The sequence below is a fragment of the Balaenoptera borealis genome (assembly GCF_965194805.1).
Source record: "Balaenoptera borealis genome assembly, chromosome: 20".
Lineage (NCBI taxonomy): Eukaryota > Metazoa > Chordata > Mammalia > Artiodactyla > Balaenopteridae > Balaenoptera > Balaenoptera borealis.
In genome coordinates, this window is record NC_138879.1 from 8,117,323 (window position 1) to 8,140,480 (window position 23,158).

Genomic DNA, 23,158 nt, shown 5'->3' on the forward strand with positions numbered 1-23,158 from the left:
AGCAAAACCCAAGCGCTGCTTTTTCATCACTTTGTTAACCACAGAATGAAAACACCATTCACCCTTTTATGGATATGCAAAGGAATTACTTCTACAAATCAGGAAGTACGGCCCAGGCCGGAATGTAAATGCCTCAAGAGGCACTCGAGATGGGATGTGGGCTGGTATCTGATTCTAGATCATTTTGGTTCTACCCTTTGCCCAACAGTCTCACACTCATCTTCAGGGTTTTTTTGTTTGTTTTGGTTTTTTCCCCTATTTCTTGGCTGCGCCTCAAGGCATGCTGGCTCTTAGTTCCCCAACCAGGAATCGAACCCGTGCCCCATGCAATGGAAGCACGGTGTCTTAACCACTGGACCGCCAGGGAAGTCCCTCATCTTCAGAAGAACTCTGTTCAAAAAGGTCTCAAAAACCACTGTCTCAAAGGCGTTCACAGTCTTCCTGTTTTCCTTTTCCTGAGAACTTGAAGGAAGAACTTCATTTTCTCCCAGGGGAAAAATGAGTAATTCCGAGAAATGCTCGTGTTGTTAGGAAACTAGAGGTAAAGCTGTGGTTTGGGGTATGACAATGATTTGGGGGAAAGCTGGAGCTGATGAGTTTTCACAAGCCATATTAAGACAGACCTCGGATTCTGAAACACCCAAAAGGGATGTGTATAAATGTCTGGCTTATTTACCTTTTTGCAGCATCAGGAGACTTAGCTACGATGACTGCATTTCTATAATTTGGAATCTAGATTTGGAGGAAAAATAAGAAAATACTGAAAAGGTATCAAAAAAATAACACCTGGGTGCTGGCAACACATTTTTTTCTTCTTATAACAATGATCCGTACTAGCAAACAAGCTAGAATTTCATTCACTCATTTAACATTTTTTAACCCTTATCAATTAGCATCATTGCCAAAGTCTGCTACATCAAGAAGATAAAAAATAATTAATTCCTAAAACCTTCATTTTAGAAAATATAAGCAAATTGCTAAAGATACTTAGAAGGAAATCCATTTTTAATTTCTTTAAAAAATACTATCCTCTGTGCCTAAATGCTGACCTTATCTGACTTAATGACTCAGGCATTAAGACTTAAGGGAAAGATCATTTGATCATTGGATGTGCCTTTCAATATTGAAATCTGGTACCAGAGTAAAACTACACAGGGTCTCTTTTGAGGACAATGGGGTATTTGCTGACGCTCCTCACTTCTTCCTGGATATACTGAAGCAGGAAAGGTGAGGCTCTAAGGTTGTCCACAGGAAAGCTGAAAAAGCCTTGTATTTCCTTTTGATGAAGATCCATAGTGATAATGTGAGTTAAACCTGAAATTTTAAAACAAAAAATTACAAAGTTCACCCCTACAAGTTAACGGCTACAGCGGACACAAACTAGACGCCCAATGCCTCTTTCCTAACGGAAGACTGAAGGCAGGGGGGCACTGGGAACAAGCATGTTCGTTATAGACCTTATTTGCAATCTTAACAAAACTCAATGAACTAAAGACAATGTTAAGCCTGATGTAAAGGAGCCTATAACCTTCCACATGGATTAAAACACTAAAGCTAAAGAACAGTGCTCTCCTCTACTATCATCATTAGCTTAGGCCTGAACATTGGGAAAAGAAAAATCAGGTAGAAGCAAAAATATAAACATGGAATTAAATACTGGAGCAAAAATAGATATAAAAAAAATAGGTCTTGATTAAAGAATCTAGGAAGAAATGTTAAAGGACTGTGGAATAAGGCAGAAGGAATAGGAAAGCAAAAGCAAAGTAATATATATACTAGAAGGAAAGAAATCCACAAACACAATGATAAGACACTGAAGAGCTTGGAAACGTGTATATGTCCGAAGAGAATGGGTCAAGTACAGAAAAACAATGCAAACACACTCTTATAATCAACAGTGCTAAGCAAAAAAAAGGTACACATATAACTACATGGCAAATAGCCAAGGTCACTGAAAAATTTCCAGAGCGAAGAAGCAGAATTACTTGTTCTTTCCAAAAACATTACACATTTTTATAGCAAATGGAATTCAAATGTGTTTCTCAGGACTCAGATATATATTTGAGTTTTTAAATAAACATGCGGCAAATAAAATCCCATTAATTGTAAAGGGCTATTACATTTGATTTAGAGGCCATAAAGTATGTCACCACTACGCAAACACACAATGAAAATGATCTGCTATACAGAAAGACAATTGGGGAGGGGGAAAAAAAAGAGTATATAAGCTGAAGAAGTAGTAAAGGAAAAAATCCAGTTTTACTATTATGTACATCAACAGAATTTAGCTAAGGTTTGAATAAATCTAGACCTGAAACTCAAAAGATCACATCCGAATGCCAAGATCGCCAGCTGAAGTTTCGATGATGATAAGATGAAATGGAAAAGAAGGTGGAATGAGGAAAAAGTCCAAGATGAGAGAAGTAAGCCCTGAAGCAGACAAGGTCACTCTGAAGGAGGACAAAGAGAACAGAAAAAGAATTGACACCTAAGCTCACATATCCCTAACCAGAACTATGCAAAAGGAAGCAAGACAAAGTAACTACTGAACAACACTTAGAGAAAACAGGTCCCCAACCAGCTACCTGCGCTATGGACTAATCTGGCACAGGGGACGGTCCCAAGCAATGGCACGGGGCCCCAGGGCGCTGGCCGCACTCACCGGCTTTCGCCAGCATGGACGCCAGGAGCTTGCACACGATGGAGCCCCTCTTCCTCATCTTGCTCTGCTTGCTGTAGGGGAAGTAGGGGATGACGCCGATAATATTCCTGGCACACGCGGTCTTCAGTGCATAAGCCATGATCAGTAGCTCCATCACGGCTGTATTCACGTCTCTGAAACAGATGAGGTTTGCACTTTTGGATTAGTTTCATTTATTAACTCCTGGCAAAGATCTCAACCGCAGCAATCTGACCTGGGCTGCCAAGAATGATGTTACGTGGATCATCACGCTAGCTTACGACGGCACTTCCTGAATAGAGGAGAAAGCTTACTAACTCCTCTTTATAGCTGTCTGAGTTCCGGTTTTCATGGGAGGTTACTTAAATTCACACAAGGTTATCCACTCTCACCTTTGCCTCGATCTTCTGTCAGCGACACGGTCACAGGAGTGGCAGGTGAAGCAGGCAGTGACTGCTGACGACCAGAGTGAACCCACACCTGCTGGCACCATCCCGGGGATCTGAACTCGGGCCAGAGCGCTAGCGCCTCGTTTCCCTGGGAGCACCAAGGGGAATCCGCCTGCCCTCGTATTTAGCTGCCGTAAGCATAAAGAATTTGGTCTCTTTTTTTTCTTTTGGGAGTGGGGAGAAGGGTGAGGGGTGGGGAGACTTTGGAACTTAATTTCCAAGTATCTCCCCCATCCCTTCTTTCCTTGAGATACATAGATTCCTAACAAAGATTACCCAGATAGACAAGAAAATATGAATCTGAAAGGTATTCAAAGGAAAGGCTATTTCCAAATTTTAATGAATGCTGACTGTTAACCCTTTGCCAAGGCTGATCAAGCAAAAGGTAGGGACTTCCCTGGTGGTGCAGTGGTTAAGAATCCGCCTGCCAATGCAGGGGACACGGGTTCGAGCCCTGGTCCGGGAAGATCCCACATGCCGTGGAGCAACTAAGCCCATGCACCACAACTACTGAGCCTGCGCTCTAGAGCCCGTGAGCCACAACTATGGAGCCTGAGTGCCACAACTACTGAAGCCCGTGCGCCTAGATCCCGTGCTCCGCAACAGAGAAGCCACTGCAATGAGAAGCCCGTGCACTGCAATGAAGAGTAGCCCCCGCTCACTGCAACTAAAGCCCGCGCGCAGCAACGAAGACCCAACACAGCCAAAAATAAAATAAATAAATTTACTAAAAAAAAAAAAAAAAAAGCATAAGGTGGCCTCTGTCCTTAAAGTTAAGGGCCTTGAAATCCTTCAGGATGACCTTCCAAAGCTCTACCCTCTCTCTCTAGCGTCCTCCTACTCCTCTTTGGATTACCCAAGTGTCCTCAAACAGCCTCTCTTTTGTGTCAGGAGTGTATCTCCCTTGCCTTCCCCAGATAAAGAAGATCATTTCCCACGTCCTAGTTCCCACCCAAGTGAGGGGTAGGCTCTTCAGATGACACAGTTTCTGAATTATCTGATCTGTAGCAAAATGGAAAGCCTGCCATCAACATAGCAGAGACTTAATAAATGCTTGCTGAGTAAGTGGTGGAATGAAATACTCATCGCGAAATGCTTTTTAGCTTGAAAGACAGTCAGGCCATTTTCCCCCAGTCTCTTCCAGTTTATGTTTACACCTGTGCCCCTGGAGTGAGCGAGGCAAAGACATCCTTTCACTCTGACAATGTTTTCCACACCCACGTTCAACTGGTGGAACTTCCAACCTCTCCTTTGTAGTTTGGATTTTTCACAACTATTTCAAGATTCTGTCATAAGTTTCTATGTTTGTTTCTCCCACGGGGTAGGCAGAGTTGATTCTGGGCTCAACTTCAAGATGCAGTTGTCAACCTAGACATGCCTTTTGCATTGCTGACAGGTGACGTTACTTTCCAGCTGCCATTTCTTCCTCTGAAATAAAGTGGTACGTTCTTCTCCCTCGTGCTCCCAAATTAATAATGTCCCAAGTCTGCCATCAAAAGGTCAGAGGACACACGACCTTTTGGTATAATCAGGACAAAACACTTATCAAACACCTCCAAGGTACTTAGGAATTCATAATATTTGGTCTATTTTCAGCACTTTCCAACAATTTTCATCCTGGGTCATCAATTCAACAAATATTTATTGAGCACCTTGCACCAGGCACTGTGTTAGGTGTGTCAGGTGGGGAGATAACAGGGTAAGCAAGGCCGACCTCATTTTGGGGGAAGGCCAGAGACCCCCCCGCGATCACCCTTGTAATCATCTGTCCCAAAAAGGAGCACAGCTAACTCACCTAAGAATGTTCCCCTTCCCAAACACTTATCCTTCATTCCAGAGGGGAGAGCTTCCCTTCCCACAACGGATCATCTACACTGATGCCTTGTGGGCTCTGGTGGTTGAGCTGGAAGCCTGAACAGTACTCAGAGCACAGAATATAGGCAACTCAGGAGTCCGTATCTAAACAACAGGCATCCTATACACCGTAGCAAAAGCCTCTTCCATATACAGACTGCTTGTCAACGTTAGAAATAAAATTAGAGCTTTCTTAACCTTCCACTTGTGTGATGCAATGTGTGGCATTATAAAAGCTCCACTGGACCTGGTGGTTTCTTACACCAGATCCCAATGCCAACAATAACTGTTGAAATTAATTAAACAGATCCTGGAAGAGTATCTATCTGGGTCATGCGTTTCTAGCTGGCTTTGTGATAGCATTTATAAGACACAACCACACAACAGGAGGTTTGGATAGCACACAAGGGAAGGCCAGATGGTAAGACATTAATGTAACAAGAGGAACAGTTTGGGAGGAGCCTTGATTTCAGAGTAACTTTCTTTCCGCTAATTACTAATTTCTCTCCTGAGGTTTTTATTTTTTACTTTTTCCTCTTCCTAATGCCCTATGCCAAGGGAGTCAACATTCTCTAGCCCACGGCTAAGGAAAGCCTCCCCCGCCCCACCCCTTATTGGTCAGGAAGGCAACAAAAGGGCCTTTGTCACAGTGGCTTTACCCATTCACTGAGGGACACTGGACAAATTGGATACCAAGCAGTTATTTTGTGGGCTAGCAGGGTGAAGAGAAATTGGCTGGCAGCCTCTGCTTTGTTTATCTGTTCCCTAAGACTGTTCCAAGTACATCCTGGCTAGTGCCTGTAGTCTTTGTATCTAAGCAGGACAATCTTAACTGTTTACCAACTATTTTTCTCTTCCCTAAGACTATCACATCTTATATTAAACGCAGCCCTGACTGCTCTCTCATTTTCGATAGACAAAAACGAGTGAGAGTTAAAGAAACAGACATGGTCTATACATATCAATTAAAATTGCAAAGACAGACCAACACCACAGATGCAAGTACTGAGAACAGGTCATGGAGTACGATTTACCCCGTCCCCATCTCCAACAATGAATCCCCTGCAGCAAATAAGCTGTAATGTGCTTTTAATGCGTCTTCTTATGTTACATCACCATACTAGAACTTGTAACATAAAACATGAAAATTGTCCTTCAAAAAACACTTTGTAAGCTTCATATCTATTTTACTTAGTTCCAATGCTCAGTACATTTGGAAACTCCTTGAGTACCACCCTGTGATATTGTGATTTATAATAAGAAATATGTATTTGGTTCCCATTTCGGGCACCAAGCTCCCTTCTAAAACCTTTGGAATTTCCTAAGCCTTGAGAGGAATAAAGGTGTCTTTAGTTATGTTAAGGAGGTGACTTTTGGACTGCACCTAAAGGAGGGGACTGGTTGCCAGGGAGACAAACCACGTGATTAGAGGGGTTGAACTTTCAGTCCCATCCCCAGGACCTCTGGAGGTTGAAACAATCGCCTAAGGCTAACGGTATCATCAATCATACCTATGTAATGAAGCCTCAGTAAAAAGCCAAACGGAGGGGGTTCAGAGAGCTTCCAGGTTGGAGACTGTGTAGAGACTGGGGAGAGTGGCGTGAGAGCTCCGTGTCCCTTCCTGCATACGTTCCCCCACACATCGCTTGCATCCGGCCCTTCTTGAGATACATCCAGAAGATGAATTCCCAAGAAATTCTGAACAACGGCAGCACCAGAAAAAGGTCTATATTACATCTCAGGACATCGGCTCTAAAGGCGACGGAACTCATTTCGATGTCTAAGCTTCGTTCTGTTTGTCTAAAATCAGCCTTATTACTTTAGGCAACATCCTCTCCTCCTCAACAGAAAAATCTGTAAGATACGTTCCTTCGCCTTGTGCACAGGGATGTTCCCTGCCATTCCAGTAAACAAAGGATGCTGCCTGCCATCCCAGTTCCACCAGGATCAAGCCACTTGCCACTGCCGGCGCCCACTGAAGGCAAGCCCCGAGGGGAATTCAGGGTGGAGGGAAATAAGCAGCATTGTGTGCTTTGGATACCTGCCCTAGATAGAAAGATGCATATCTAAGGACTAATTTCAGTGACCGCAGATCCTTGCATCTTCCCAAGTACAGAAAAGCACTAGAATCATGAACTTGAGATGCCTGCTCTTGTGTTCCGCAGTCATCCTGTGATGCCCCAGCAAAAACCTCACATACATCCTGGCTCCGCCCTGACCTCTTTGGAGCAGTTTCTCAGCCCTCTGAGGGGCTGGCTCCGGGCTACAGTCCCCAGTAAGGTCCCCAAATAAAACTTAACCTGCAACTTTTAGGTTGTGTGTTTTGCTTCAACTGACAATCTACATAACCATTTATAGCAGAGAGTACTAAAAAACTAAATTCCCCGCTAAATTAACTAAATTTAGTTGTCACTAAAATATTCTGTAGTCAGCAATAAAATAGTTTACTGTGACAAACCCAATAACCCTTTTTATGGGATACGTGCACACAGACATTCTCTCTGTCCTTTCTCCAGATTTCTCCTCTCCAGTCCCCATCATCCTAAGAGATACAGGAACCGCAACGTGACGATGTTTTTGCTTCGATACCACCAAACAGAACCACGGGTGAAACAGGAGGGAGGGGGCAGAGCACAACCGCTGAAAGCATGACATAGCCTGAGGACATGACAGAAACTGATTGGAACCAAATGGGTCCAAGATGGCGGACAAGTCAACTTCCACTAGACCTTGAGCCTCAGTATACGCTCACTGTAACACATCAGCAAGCTAAATGACACACCCACAGGCACCAGGACAATTCCAAGACCTGACCACAAGGACCAAAAAGTGGGCGGTGGCCCGATTCCTGGAAATCCCCGCCCCTTCCTGAAATAGCTGGAATACTCCTCCCACTCATTAGCCTATGAAATTACCCACCCCTATAAAAACTGACAACCCCAGACCCTGGTGCGTTTCTCACCTCCTGAGACGGTCCACACTCTGTCTGTGGAGTGTGTTTCTCTCTAAATAAATCCACTTCTTACCTATCACTTTGTCTCTCACTGAATTCTTTCTGCAATGAGACATCAAGAACCTGAGCTTCATTAAGTCCTGAAACCAGGTGTGTGATCTCAGTTGGAAGACCATGGGTTTTGGCTGGGTTCGAGTCCTGGCACGTGGGTTCAAGTCCCAATCTGAGGCGCACGGTTTCACAAGGAAGACAATTATGGCTTCTCAATAATCTCAAAACAAGTACCACAAGGGAATTGCACCATCTTCAGGACAGGGCTCTGGTTTTCAAAAGCACCGTGTATATCTGCGCTGCTCCTTCAAAAAGAAACCTTTCCATATGGTAAGTGTGTAAAATTGCTGTCAAGGTTCTTCTACAAGATTCACTCTCTCTGCTGCAACTCCATGGACTGCTCCCTACCTCTTCCTTTGTTCAAATTCTCGAGTATCCTAAGCACAAGTGGGGAAAAAAAACTACAAATATTTCCCAATTAGCCATTAACCAACTCATTTTTCCACGTTAATTTGTCCTTTCCCTGGAAAACACCTGCACATTGTAAAGTTCCGTATGTATTACTGCCCCAGGATCACTCTAAACTGCATGTACTAAATATTTCTACTGCATTCTTGGTTACCATGAGATATGGAAAACAAGAATTAGATAAAGCACAACTTCTTGCCACAAGGAAGACTAACCACAAGCTGTCTCAAGATCCCAGGACAGGGCTGTTAAGAGTGAGCGTTATTTTGCCGTGCCAATAGACTGTGAACTTATACTGTTTATGACGTGTTAAAGAAGTCTGAACTAAAACTAGGGAGGGAGATGTATTATAACAAAAAGGAAATTATGGATATAAGCTGTCCCTCTACCCTACATGCATTAACAAGTGCACAATGATACCCCAATGTGGAAATCTGTGGTTAGAGGACATAAAAGGGGGTGATGATGACACCTGCCTCAGAGGGTGGTGACTGGTGGAGGGGATGATCCACCTGAAGCCCTTCAGCCTCACACACGTCACCAACTTCACACACCAGCCTCGGCAAAGTCTGCTATTACTATCATTATTATATCTCTTCCCTACTTCCCGAACTCATAATAAAAGTAAAGGAATTAGAATACTCGATAGCCTCAGAGACGTACTATAAAAACATTTGGTCCTTGACATATACACACTACTATGTATAGAATAGATAATTAATAAGAACCTACTGAATAGCACAGGGACCTACTCAATACTCTATAATGACCTATATGGGAATAGAATCTAAAAAAAAGTGGATATATTTGTATGTAAAACTGACTCACTTTGCTATACAGCAAAAACTAACACAGCATTGTAAATCAACTACACTCCAATATAAAAAAAATTTTTCTTAATTCGGTCTTGCTAAGTCAATCCTATAATTAAGAAATTGATTGGAAAAGATTATACTTTCACAAAGGCATCAAAGCCTCGACCATCCCAGCTCATCATGAAAATGAAGACTGGTCAACACCCTGGCTCTCCAACAGCTGGACGTCAGCTGTCTACACACAGCCGGAAGGCAGCTCATCAAGTCCTCGGTCACTAGGTCACTAATGGCATCCAGGACTATCTGACACAGTGGGGTCTCTGACGTGACAAGGTCATAACCTCTTAGTTCCTCCCCCAACTCAGGGATGATCCCTGATTACACGGAACAGAACAAAGCTACCAAGAGCACAGCTGCTCATGTGCTGGCACACAACTGACCACGACCAAGTTTAACTCTTGTCCTAGAGATGAGTTCAAAGTCAGAGCTCAAATTCCAGGCTGAGGTGCAGACCTGTGAATTAAGGCTAAGATTCCTTAAAGATAAACAATTCCTGACAGGACACACATTCTTTTGCTGTCACAAATTCAGTTAGGGTAGAGTAAAGAGACTTCACTGATCACCACTGCCTTTGGACTCAGACCCCCGTATTTCCTGGAGGATGAGTGACAAAGGTGGCCCGTCTATGGCTACAAAGGTCAAGGTTCTGTTCTCTCTCCCTCAATAAACTAGTAAAAGGCTCTCAGTAGTCTAAAGAGGCCAAGCCAAGGATCTAGGGTCACCTGCAGCTCTGTCCTATACCCTAAGGAACTCAAGAATTCAGAGGTTAAAAAAAAAAAGTGGTGAGAATGCAACCTTACTATTCACCACCAACAAAAACCAGGATAAGCACAGAAGGCCAGGGAGCAGCCAAGGGGAGTGTCAAAGCTCTCTGACTACACATGTTCCAGGGCTACGCAAGCCCCGCAGGCTTTCCCCTCATTCCTAGGATGCAGTGTCAAACAGAAGCATGGGGCAAAAAAGATTCCCGTCACCAGGAGACAAACAGTACAAAACCAAAATTGCTGGAGGAAACATAAATTAGTAGATCCCCCATGGAGGGCAATATGGAATTATCTATCGATACCACAAGTATTTCAGGTGTCTATCGATGCAGCCACATCTCTCAACACCACAAATGCGTGGATCCTCACACCCAGCAATCGCATTTCTTGGCATCTTCGTACAGACACACCCCGAACACGGGCAATATGACGCACATACAGGATGTTCCGCAGTTGGCGAGCACAAGACTAGAGACACAGCGTATGCGACGGGCTGAATAAGCTTCGGTGTGTCCACGGAACACAGTATGAAGCCGCAGAAGACAAGGTGGGAACACAGCTCCCCTGAATCCCACCATAATGAAACACGGCAAACCTAAACGGAGGGGCAGTCGACAAAATAAACTGGCCAAAGTGTCGTCTTCAAAAGGGACAAAGTTTTGAAAGTCAAGGAAAGACCGAGGGATGGTTCCAGACTGTCCAGAAGACACGACACAGACAACCAAGTGCTACCTGAGCCTCAACTGGCTCCTTGTGCCAGGAAGAGCCCTGGGGGACAGCGGATGACACGGGGATGGGGTCTGAGGCTTAGGTGGTGACAACACAGAGGTCTCAGTATCCTGATTCTGACGGTGGCACTGTGGTTGTACAAGAGAAAGCCCTCGTCTGTAGGAATTACATCCTGAAGTGTTTGGGGTGGTGAGGCACCAGGCTGGCAACTCTGTCTAAAGTGGCTGCACCGCACAGGCTAGTTTTCTGGAAGTTTGTGATTGTTTCAAAATTAGAATCTTTTAAAGATGAGGTAGCTCTTTCTGTATTGATACAGTACAATGCTTTATTTTTAAAAGTTCAGCAAAGTGTATTAGACTTTTTTTTTTTTTTTACTGCATGTTAAGTGTATTGACTAATTGATCGAAAAGAAAATATTTACAAGTGGATGAAGCATTTCAGAATTAAGTACATCTAGGGAAAGAAGACCTCAAGGTAGGAAAAATTTTTGACTAAGTGAAATATTTAAAAATAATTATATTTTTTCAGTGATTACGATGTAGTCAAATCTACAAATTTCATATTTAAAAAACGTTAACGTAATTTATGTGGCTACAAGTATGGTTATTTTATAACTGTCTTTTTCTTCTGGGAAGAAGAATAATTTTCTGAGTAAACTTTAGGTAGATATTAGAATCATTGCTAACTTATCAATTTAGAGGTATCTTACACTTTTTTTTTTTGAATTTTTGAATTTTATTTTATTTATTTTTTTATACAGTAGGTTCTTATTAGGTATCCATTTTATACATATTAGTGTATACACGTCAATCCCAATCTCCCAAGTCATCCCACCCCCCAACCCCCGCCCACCACTTTCCCCCACTTGGTGTCCATACGTTTGTTCTCTACATCTGTGTCTCAGTTTCTGCCCTGCAAACCGGTTCATCTGTACCATTTTTCTAGGTTCCTTTTTTTTTTTTTTTTTGGCAGCACCGCTGGGCCTGTGGGATCTTAGTTCCCTGACCAGGGACAGAACCCTGCAGTGGAGGCACACAGTCCTATCACTGGGCCGCCAGGGGATTCCCTATTAGACTCCTTCTATGTAAAAATTAAGAAAAACATATAAGCAACTGCTTGAGCACACAGAGTCTCTGAAAAGAATGCCTAAGAACCTGATAACACTTGCCGTATCCAGGGAGGGAAGCAGGGTGGCTGATGGCAGAGGCAGGGCTCATCATACACCCTTTTGAAACTTGAACCACGCAGATAAATTAAAATTACTTTTATTTTGGTTTTGAGGATCACCTGAATTATGGAGCCTAAATTTGTATGCACATTATCAAATAAAGAGGAACAAACAGGTATTTAGCTATCTCAGAGGGCTGGGGAATTTTTATTTTCTGATACACATTTCTATACTGCCTGTGTTTACAGAGATGAACATTATTCTTTATGATCAGAAAAAAGTATTAAAATACTTAGTATCTACCAGTTATCAGTGTACAGGGAAACTCTGTTATACCTGGGTTCAGATTACTCACTCCATGACCCTGTGGTCCTCAGTTTCCTTCAGACCCAGTTTTCTCAATCCCTTCACAGGGGGCTGTAAGGAAAAACAGTTTTTCCCTTCTCCGTACATTTACAACACTGAATACTTCTGGTTACCAACTGTGTGGGGATTTTCCCACACGTACGTAATTCTCGGGATCTCGGGACACCAGCTGGGTATCCTACAATTCAACTCAATTCTGACACTCTCTGCCTGGACAAAGCATCAGATCCCACAGGTTAAGGGCCCAGTAAGACTGCCCCCTTCCTCACTTCAGACATGGGCAAGTCCAGGCTGTCACCTGTGCTTCTGACCAACCCGCTATAAATCAAGAGGTTCCCATGACCCCCTCCTCAGCTCCGATTAATTTGCTAGAGCAAAGTAAAAAAAAAAAAAAAAAAAAGGCAAAAAAAACCTCAGGGACTTCCCTGGCAGTCCAGTGGTTAAGACTCCGTGCTTCCACTGCAGAGGGCACAGGTTCTATCCCCAGTTGGGGAACTAAGATCCCACACACCTCATGGCATAGCCAATAAATAAATAAATAAAACTCAGAAAAACAATTTTCTCGCTAGATTACCAGGTTACTATAAAGGATGTAACTCAGGAACAGCCAGATGGGGGAGGTGCACAGGGCGAGGTATAGGGGAAGGGGTGCAGAGCTTCCACGCCTTTCTGGGTGTACCACCCCCCTAGCACCTCCACGTCTTCACCAACCCAGAAGCTCTCCGAACCCAGTCCTTTCGGTTTTTTATGGAGGCTTCATTATACAGGCACAACTGATCAAATCATTGGCCACTGGCGACTGATTCAACTTCCAGCCCCTCTCCCCTCCCCAGGAAGTCAGGGGGGCCGGGCTGAAAGTACCAACCCAGTAATCACAAGGTTGGTTACCCTGGCAACCAGCCCCCCGTCCTGTGTTTATCCAGGGCCTTTCCAAAAATCACCTCACTCACATAACTCAGGTGTAACTGAAAGGGGATTGTTCTGAATAACGAAAGATACCTTTACTGCTCTTATCACTTAGGATATTCCAAGGGTTTTAGGAGCTCTGTGCTCTGTGCTCTGTGCCAGGAAAGGAAGACCAGATACATATTTCTTATCATAAATCACAGTATCACAGAGGCCAACAAGAGCTGCCATGTAGGACTGACACATAAGGATTAAAAATGATACGTGTAAAGCGTCCGCACCCTGCTGGCAGCCAGTGCCGAGTTTATTACTAACAGGGTCTCAGGAATCTAAACCGACCAAGACGTGAAGGTCTGGATTTTTCAAAGACACTCGTGATCTATCGACGACCCCATTCCCAGTGAGGGGCTGAGAAGAGATAACCTCACAGGGAAGTTCCTGCTCAGGTATGCCAGGATTCCCCCAGGGCCAGTCCTCCCACCCTGAGGGAAGGAGTGGTAGATGGTATCTGTGACAGACAGGCTAGAGACGGGCCACTGTGCAAAATAAAACCCACCATTTAACAACAACAAAGGCTTTCCAGGAGAGCTGAGCGAACAGACACTGGCCTAGGTTCCTGCAAATGGAGGTAGGATATTTTTGTCCTTGAGGAGTTTAAAGCTTGGAGAAGATGATCAAGTAAACAATAACAGGGGCTTCCCTGGTGGCGCAGTGGTTAAGAATCTGCCTGCCAATGCGGGCACGAGCCACGGGTTTGAGCCCTGGTCCTGGAAGATCCCACATGCCGCGGAGCAACTAAGCCCGTGCGCCACAACTACTGAAGCCCACGTGCCTAGAGCCCATGCTCCACAAGAGAAGCCACCGCAATGAGAAGCCCGCGCACCGCAACAAAGAGTAGCCCCCGCTCGCCACAATTAGAGAAAGCCCGCATGCAGCAACGAAGACCCAACACAGCCAATAAATAAATAAAATTAAAAAAAAAAAAGTAAACAATAACAGTTAAGTATAGTGTGACAAGCATGGCGGGAATCCCAAAAGACTATATATATACATATATGTATAGAGAGAGAGACACACACACATACATATATAGACCCACAAGCATATATGTGTACACATATATATAGTATTTTGGAAAGCATTTAATGTGCAAACACATTTATAATTTAAAGAAAATGGAATTGTTGTTCATATGAAAAGATAATAAGTTACATCAATAAGATTTTTAGAGGAAGAGGGATAAAGTAGTGCTGACTCTTACCTGGGTATCGTCTGTATAATGAAAATATCTTGGCCACGAACAGATTCTTTTATTTCAACTCTTGTTTCTGAAAAATAAAAATGTTCTGCAGTTTGAAGAAAAGCTCTTCATGGTGCAATAATTAGGCAGCAATTGGAGGGAGTAAAGGTGAGTCTAAACCAATGCTTTGCTTAGCGCACCAAAATAAATTCTTAAGAGACCTCGGAATGGCATGTACTTACGTAAAAAATAGTCAAGCTAAGGAGAGAATAAGCCAAAATAGACTAGAAGGCAAAAGCAACAAACAAGTGTACATAAAATCTCAGGGTCCAGAAAAGAATATCCGTCACTAAATAAACACAAGATGCTTAGGGAAAAGTATACAGTGAATAGAGAGGCCAAAAGTTAATATCCTTATTATTCTTTCAACAAAGGCCGATGCCTCCTCTGTTCCAGGCCCTGAGTTGGGGTCCCAAAGTGGGGGACCTGGACCAAGGGGACAAAGACTGACTCAGGAGAGACAATGCAATGCCAAAGGCTGGCAAACTCTCCAGGCCAATGTGCAGGAGAAAGACCAGCCACGATAAAAGAGAAAGAGGCCTGGGAATGATGGCTTCGCTGCAGACTGGAACATACGGTGAGGAACGGAGTACGGAACATTACAAAGATGTGGGGCAGAGTGGGGCTGCCACTATGCGCTCGTAAACACAGTGAGAGAGGAGAAAGAGACAAGAAAGGAGGTCAGGGAGCTGACCAGGACCACACCACGCAGGAGTCTGGATCTTATTCCAAGGGGTGACAGCAGAGCCACTGGAGGACTCGTGTGATCACTGGCTACTGTGTGAAGACAACGGTGGCAAAGCAAGAAGGGCTGCTTTGGGGGAACCACTCCAGTTGCTTCTGAAGGAGTCCAGGCAAGCGACAGATGGCGGGCTGGACCAGAGCAGCTGCAGTGGAGGTAGTGAGAGGCAGGCAGGTTTCAGATGGATTCTTGAATCAGAGCGCACAAGACGTGCTGACGGACGTGATGAAGGACGAAGCAGGTGAGATGGGCAGAACTCAGAACCCAAAGGGCCCCACGTGATTGCTAAGGAGACTGGACCGTGGCCTATATAATTTTAAACAGTAGTAAGTAAAAATGTTTGCATTTTGGAAATATCCTGATGGAGGTGAGTAGAACAGACTAGAGAGGCTGAAAATGGAGGTTAAGAAGACCGGTTAAGAAGCTACTTTGACAGCATGAGAGAGAGCTAGGAGGCCTGGAACAGGGATGGGAGGATGGAGAAAAAGGTCTTCCCTAAACCACCCTCTTTTCCTCCAGCGCTTCATTTATGAGAAACCCAAATGCCATCACAATGAAGGAAATTCATTTCTGTTAAACAAGCTATTTCACCTATCTGCACTCATCTTCAGGTTTTTAAATACCAGCATCTCCTGACTTGTCCTGGCAGGAAAATTTCTTACGTCACCAAGTTAAAAGTTGTGAATGTGGAAGCTGGATGAAGGGTTTCTGGGGGTTAATTATAACAGACGTGTAACTTATACACACCCCGGGAACGTGTGCTTTCCATTACTACCCATGAAACTATCTTTCCCTCTTCCGATACTTTGCTTTTTTAGCTTCCCAAACATCAATTTTGTCTTAATTATCTCCTGTTAAGCTAGTTATACCATAGACAGTTATACCCTGGAAGGAGAAAAGCAAGTACAAAAACATGAATCCAAGGCCTTCAACTTTGCAAAAATAATTCCAAGTTGTTTTTATACGAACTTGTCTTAGCAATGAGTGACGACGTTATACTCTGGAACCCACCGGGGGGTTTAGGCTGCTGCTGCATTCCTGGAACACCTGCTATCAACAAGTGCCTTCAAGCAATATCATTTAATGTTCCAGGTCTCCCCAGAAACCCAGGCGACGGCAAAAACGGGTGACTAACCCAGGGTGAGCGTCGACAAGACTTGAGAGGAAAAAATGAGAGATAAAACTAACTCAAGGAAGGTTTTTAAATAAGTCATTACTATCTAGTACTGATTGCACTTAATGCCATTTGATGGCCTAATGAAACAGATAAATGTAGAAAGTACTTATCAACTACAGCACAATATGGAAGAAAAAACTTACTCTCTACATCGTTCCTTTTTCTCATTCTAAAATGACAGGATATTTGTATTATCTTGGAACGGGAGGAAAGGAGACTTTTAAGGAGGAGCAAAAAAGTCAAGATTTAGAGGGACGAACAGAATGCCCTCTGCCCCAACTGTTAAAAGAGAAACGTATTTCTGTGTTAAACATGATTAACATTCGCCTTTTAAAAACATGCCAGTCGATTAAACAGAGTTTAGAGAACAAAGGATGTTTAAGAAATAAGTTTAACTTACCTCCATTGGTCTCTTGATAAACCACAGACTTCCCCAATTCAGCACCAAGACGCCTAAAGGGAGGGGGAGGGGGAGGCAATTAAGAACACTCTTTAAAAAACTCCAGTTCACAGGCATGTGTTCAACAAAAAGACTACAATAACTACACCGGCATTCTTTTACAAAAAAAAAAAAAATTTAGAAAATTTAATTCATTGAGAACTAAAAACCTGCTGTCACTCCACATCCCCAAGCAGCTTCCAGCGCTCACCAATCTGTAACACCCTGCTTTACTGGGAAGAGCCCACAACCTAAGTTTAGTGTCTAGTTCCATTGTTTTTTTGAATAATAATTGCCTTGGAACATCAATACCCAACAAATATGTGGTTACTAGCAACAATTCCAAAAAACACAAGCCCAAGGTAAATGCCTCAATTGTCAAAAGCGTTACAGACTTCAGTGCCATTAACCAAATGCAGTGTGAATCTTGTCTGGATCCTGATTAGAACAAACCAAGCGTAAAAACCCGTTTTGGGTACAACCTAGGAAATATGAACGAGGACTAGATACTAGATATTAAGGAATTAATGGTAGGTTTTTGTTTGTTTTCAGTTCTTATCAGTTAGCATTACCATTTTTGTGAGTGAAATGATACAAGGGTGGAATCTGTTTAAAAACACTCCAACCAAGTGTACAACGGAATATTATTCAGCCTTAAAAAGGACTGAAATTCTGGTACATGCTGCAATACGGATGAAACTTGAAAAAATGACTCTAAGTAAAATAAGTCAGACACAAAAATACAAATACTGCATGATTCCATTTACAGGAAGTACCTAGAATAGGCATATTCACAGCCACACAAAGTAGAACAGAGGTTACCAGGGTCTGGGAGTAGGGGGAATGGAGAGTTAGTGCTTAAAGGGTACGGAGTTTCTGTTCGAAACGATTAAAAGATCTGGAAATGAATAGTGGTGATAATCACGCAACACTGTGAATGTACTTAATGCCAGTGAATTGCACACTTAAAAGTGGTTAAAACTTAAAACTTTTCTGGAACAAACTTTTCAAGAACCAAATATAAAAACAAAAAAGCAAAACCATTGACTATTTAAATCTACCCTCCTCCCTCTGCTTTCTCTTAGCAAGGTCACTGTGGTAAATCTGACCCAAAATAAACAAACACAAGCTTCATATTTAAAATTAGTATTTTAGTTGGCCTCAAAAAGAAAGACAAATAATCAGAGGTTAGAAATAGAAACTAGGTAGTAGATTGCAAAAGGATTGTTTGGTTTTCTTTTTTTTTTATACTCTTCCAATCTCATTCAAAACTCTAACTGAAAAGAACATAGGCATTACTGAGAAAATATGACTAAAGTTTCCCCTTTCTTCTACATTTTCATCTAGAATTTTAAAATATCTTCATGCTATTAATTATCAACTCTGAAAAACCCACAGAACTCTAATGTAAGTTGTTTAAAAAGTGAAAATGACTTTAAAAGTTAAAAGACAAGCTTATTTATTTTATAACAAGTTTATTTGCAAAGGGCTCAAAAGGCTCTTCCTTTACACTAGGGTTCTGGGATTCTTCACAAGAGCCAACTAGAAAAGAGGCCATTTAGTAAACATGTATTATTCAGAGGGCCACTATGAGCCTCTGCTCTGCTAGATGCTTGATCTACATTATTTTGTTTGTGCTCACAATGTTCTGGGTCCAACAGATGGAATTATCCCTATTTTACCAATGAAGTTCAAGAAAATCAAGTCTCTTGCCCAGGGCAAGACTGGCAAGGCCTTCAGACCCCAAAGGCCACTTGAGGCCAGAGGCTTCCTTAGGTGAAAAAGACAAAGAAAGGCAAAGACTTAGACTGATGGAATCTGACTTACAAAATACGGTTGGACCATGGTTTCTATCACCAACTCCGACAAATCTGCTCCCCTAGGGTTGCCCTGTTCTCCCTGCCCTCCCCTACACCTCTGCTTCTGTCGGTGCACCTTGCGCCTCGCGGGTCTTCCACCTGCAAGGCCCTCCTGCCGCCCCTACCTACTGCACCCGCCCCGTCAGTCCCCGGTGTTGTAACTACGTGCGGGCCTCCGTCTCCTCGGGGAGACTTGGGAATGGCGATGACCAGCTTCAGAGGTCAACCCCAACCGTGGGAAAGGGAGCCAAACCCAGAGCCCCTCTCTCCAAGGCGCTAATCCAGCGGTTACAGAATCCTCACCACCACCTGGGAGGTGGGAGTGGGGAGCCGAAAGCAGGGCGAGCGGTCCAAGGACCCGGGGGTGGGGAGAAGCCAGCAAGAGTCAGACGAACGCTTTTCAGCTGCAGAACTGGGGGTGGGGGGGGGGGGTGATCCTCTGTCACCTCCAAGGGTTTGTCCAGACCTGAAACGGCAGGATTCTGCGACTCTCTCCCCCAGGGGCAGGACGATGGGGCCAAATTACCCCTCGCCCGGGTCGGGGGACGTGGAGGCGAAGAGGAGCAAGGACCGTCTCCCGGAAGGGGCCCCTCGGGACATCCCCAGCCTCCGCCCCTTACTCGGTGATGCGCTTGGCCAGCTCGGTGCAGGCAGCCGTGGAGTTGGCCGAGAAGACTCGGTAGCCGGTGCGGGCGGCGTTCATGGCCGGGCGGGAGGCTGGGCAGGCTCGCGGGGCGCGGAAAGCGGAGGACACGGAGAGCGGGGGCAGCAGCAGCAGCTTCTTGGGCATCGTCCGGCCCGGGGGCGCAGTTACAGCCGGCCCGCGGCGGGGCTGCACGGGGGAGCGGTAGGCCCGAGGAGGGAAGAAACCGAGAAACCCGGCACAGGAGGGAAGAGGTCAGAGACCCCCACCCTCCTCGTACAAAAGGCTTCTAAGGGCTCGGGCGCAATGAGAGTTCGCCGCGACTTGCGCCGCGGCCACCTCAAAGCCAGTGACGACGGCACCGCCCCCTCCGGGAATCGAAAAGGCGCGGCTAGAGCGCCCGCATAGTCACCATCTCAGATGAGGGCAGGGCGGTGGGCAACTCTCTACAAGCTTTTTTTCCGAGGGAAGCATCACGATTCACTCCGCCGCCTGATCTTGTCGCTCCACGGGAGTTCTTTTGCTCTCATCTTCTTGGGTGGTGCAGCCTGACTTGGTAGTGGTGCCAGCCTTTCCAAATTTTTCGCCAGGATCCAAAATGTCAGCCTCCGAGGTGGCTGACGATCTAGCTCTGCGCCTCCATGATAACACAGCGCTAGAGCCCTGCGAGGCGCATGCGCCGCGCTAGGCTGGGATTGCTTTGAAAAGTGGAGGGCGGGGTTATTTCCGGGTGGTTGCCTGGGATACTAAAATGCCCAAAACGTGGTGTACTCCTGAGCCTGATCTTTGTTCCCCAAACTCCAAACTTGCATCTGCACATAAGGCAAGTCTCTCTGAACGAGTCAAGGCACTCCTGCCGGTCTTTGCTCTCGATCAGAAAAGCCTTTATTCCTCCCTTTCCATGTGCTCCAGTCCCTTAAAGACCCACTCACGTGACATCTGCTCCACTGAGTCTTTCTAGATACTTCAACCACAGTAAGCCGCCCTCTCCCGCTGGGCGGTACCGTGCATGGCACCATGTATAGTTGCTTCTATTTTTATTTAGCTTTGTGAACATCTGTCTTCCCGACTAGGATGTAAGTCCTCCTAGGGCAAGATCGTATGTCACTTAGTTCTTCGTATTTCCCAGTGTCCAGGGCAGTGTTATGTGTTCCAGAGGCACGCAATCAATACCTGTTGAATGAGGTCCAAGAAGAAAGTAAAGGGCAGGGAAGCATTTGAGTCACTAGTTATCAGTTGCCTCAGGATTGGGGAGGGAGGCTGATCTCCTGCTTCTCCATCTTCTGAGGACTCTGCCTGTTGTGACATTGGGCCTGAGGGAGCAATTGATTGTGACTCTTGTGTCATGAAGCCTCACAAGCCTGAAGCTTCAGGATTTGGAATTTGAACTGCCCCAGGGCCTGTAGCAGCCTGACCCACATTCCAGCTGGCTCTCCAGAATTACTGATGCACCCACCCCCTCTCTCCTAGAGCAGGTGAAAAAGAAAGAGAAAGAAAGACAAGAAAGAAGGAAAGGAAAAAAGCAAATGGGCTATGGGGTAAATAGCTTAGACCAAATTATTTACCTGTACACAAGTTCAGCCGATGGGCCCAGCCATAAGCCATGTTACCTTCTAAAACTAAAGGAAACCACTTCCCTTCACATTTTCCATATATATATATTTTTTCCATATATATATCCCACTGAACCCCTCAAACCTTAATATACCCCAAACTAAACCCATCTTCATTTTCTCAGATCTCTCCAAACTGCACCTGCTCCTCTATTCCCTCTGTAAGTAAACATAACGTGATGTTCCCAGTCAGTAAGTCTCAGGAGAATCCTTGACTCTTTCCTTTCTCTCGCTTTCTACATCTATCCATTTATCCATCTATTAACATTTACTGGGCACCTACTGTTTGCCAGGCCCGTTTTAGATGTTTGGGATACTTTAGAGGAAAAAAAAAAAAAAAGATAAAAATTCCTACCCTGGAGAGGTACACCTAGCAGGGGGAGAGCAATTTTAAAATAAACATAATAATTGAGTAAATTATGTAGTATGTTAGAAGTTATATGTGTTTCCTATTGCTGTGGTAACAAATTACCACCAAGTGGCTTAAAACAACACAAACTTACACAATCTTAGTTCTGGAGGTCAGAAGTCCTAAAATCAAGGTGTTGGCAGGCTGATTTCCCTCCGGATGTTCTGGAAGAGAATCCATTTCCTTGCCTTTTCCACTCTCTAGAGGCCACTTCTCTCCTTGGCTAGTGGTCCCCATCCTCCATCTTCAAAACCAGCAGCCTAGCGTCCTCAAATCTCTCTCTCTGATCTTTGCTTCCATTCACATATCCTTACCCACTCTGACACCCTTGCCTCCCTCTTATTAAAAACTTTTGTGGTTTTTAATAAGAAGTCCTCCCACCTTCTACACTCTGCTGTGGATCTCTCACTAGGGTTAATAATCAATTTCTCCGATGAGAAATCACAAAATTTAAGATTGGAAGTACTCACCTTCACCAAGCCTCAATGTCTAAGTTCCTACAAACTTACCTTATTTCTCCACTGATAAGATAGGGAAGAAGGGCCATAAAAGATGAGTTTGGGATAACCATTTGGGGGCTACTTATGAGAAACAGCTGCCCTCACAGATTGGCTCAGGCATGGAGGGAGGAGGCTGGGTTTTAGGCACAGAATGTCATGGGAAGCGCCCTCAGGCTAGGCATTTAATCTCAGCCTGGCATCAAGAACTACAGAACCATGCTCTGTTTTAACATGAAGCTTCATAAAAAATGAACATTTAGATTACACTGTTGGAAGTTTTCCCACTTTATGACCTATGTATAATAATCTGTGTGGCGCTGGGGTGGCTCACAAAATGTATCTGGGAGAAGGTACCCCTAGTGACTTCCTGGTGCCTGGCACATGGCAGGAGCTCTACTCGTATCTGTGGACCCAATGAGTGATACAGAGAACAGCTTTTTTTTTTTTTTTAATAATTTATTATTTTTATTTATTTATTTATTTTTGTCTGTGTTGGGTCTTCATTGCTGAACGTGGGCTTTCTCTGGTTGCTGCGAGCAGGGGCTACTCTTCGTTGCGGTGCGTGGGCTCCTCACTGCGGTGGCTTCTCTTGTTGCGGAGCACGGGCTCTAGGCGCACGGGCTCAGTAGTTGTGGCCCATGGGCTCAGTAGTTGTGGCTCACGGGCTCTAGAGCGTAGGCTCAGTAGTTGTGGTGCACGGGCTTAGTTGCTCCATGGCATGTGGGATCTTCCCGGACCAGGGCTCGAACCCGTGCCCCGTGCATTGGCATGCGGATTCTTAACCACTGCGTCACCAGGGAAGCCCCGCAGAACAGCTATTGATCTCGTATCTCAGGCAGGGGCCTCCCAACTGGCCTCATTCTTTCACGTTCCGTCCTTCTTTCCCTCCAGTATGTCTAGTCCACCCTCTATATCCACACAGCAGGTCCCCTGGTTAAAAGCCTCCAGGGCTTTCCACTGTTTATAAGCCCAAACTCCTTAGCCTGATGTGGCCTGAGTCTCCCTCTCCATCTCCCTGCTTTCTCCAGGCCACGCCCTAGGTCTGTGGCTTTCTGAGCTGTTTGCCATTTGCTGAAAATGACATGGCTTTGTTTTGTTTTGTTTTTTTGGCCGCGCCATGCGGCATCTTAGTTCCCCCACCAGGGATTAAACCCGTGCCCCTGTAGTGGAAGCGCAGTCTTAACCACCGGACCACCAGGGAAGTCCCAACATG

The 23,158-nt window shown here is 44.7% G+C and overlaps 1 protein-coding gene across 1 annotated transcript in view; it reads right to left on the minus strand.

The window, feature by feature from the left end:
* The window catches only part of PRPSAP1 (phosphoribosyl pyrophosphate synthetase associated protein 1), a 33,624-nt gene extending 13,535 nt beyond the window's left edge, over positions 1 to 20,089 (minus strand). Inside the window, exons 1-6 of the mRNA XM_082371226.1 lie at positions 19,401 to 20,089; positions 16,883 to 16,935; positions 14,525 to 14,591; positions 2,663 to 2,835; positions 1,199 to 1,314; positions 677 to 732 (exon numbers count right to left, since the gene is read on the minus strand). Of these exons, the coding sequence (XP_082227352.1) occupies positions 677 to 732; positions 1,199 to 1,314; positions 2,663 to 2,835; positions 14,525 to 14,591; positions 16,883 to 16,935; positions 19,401 to 19,570 (635 nt within the window). The 5' untranslated portion in view covers positions 19,571 to 20,089. The remainder of the gene's footprint in view (positions 1 to 676; positions 733 to 1,198; positions 1,315 to 2,662; positions 2,836 to 14,524; positions 14,592 to 16,882; positions 16,936 to 19,400) is intronic.
* Between the last annotated feature and the right edge of the window lie 3,069 nt (positions 20,090 to 23,158).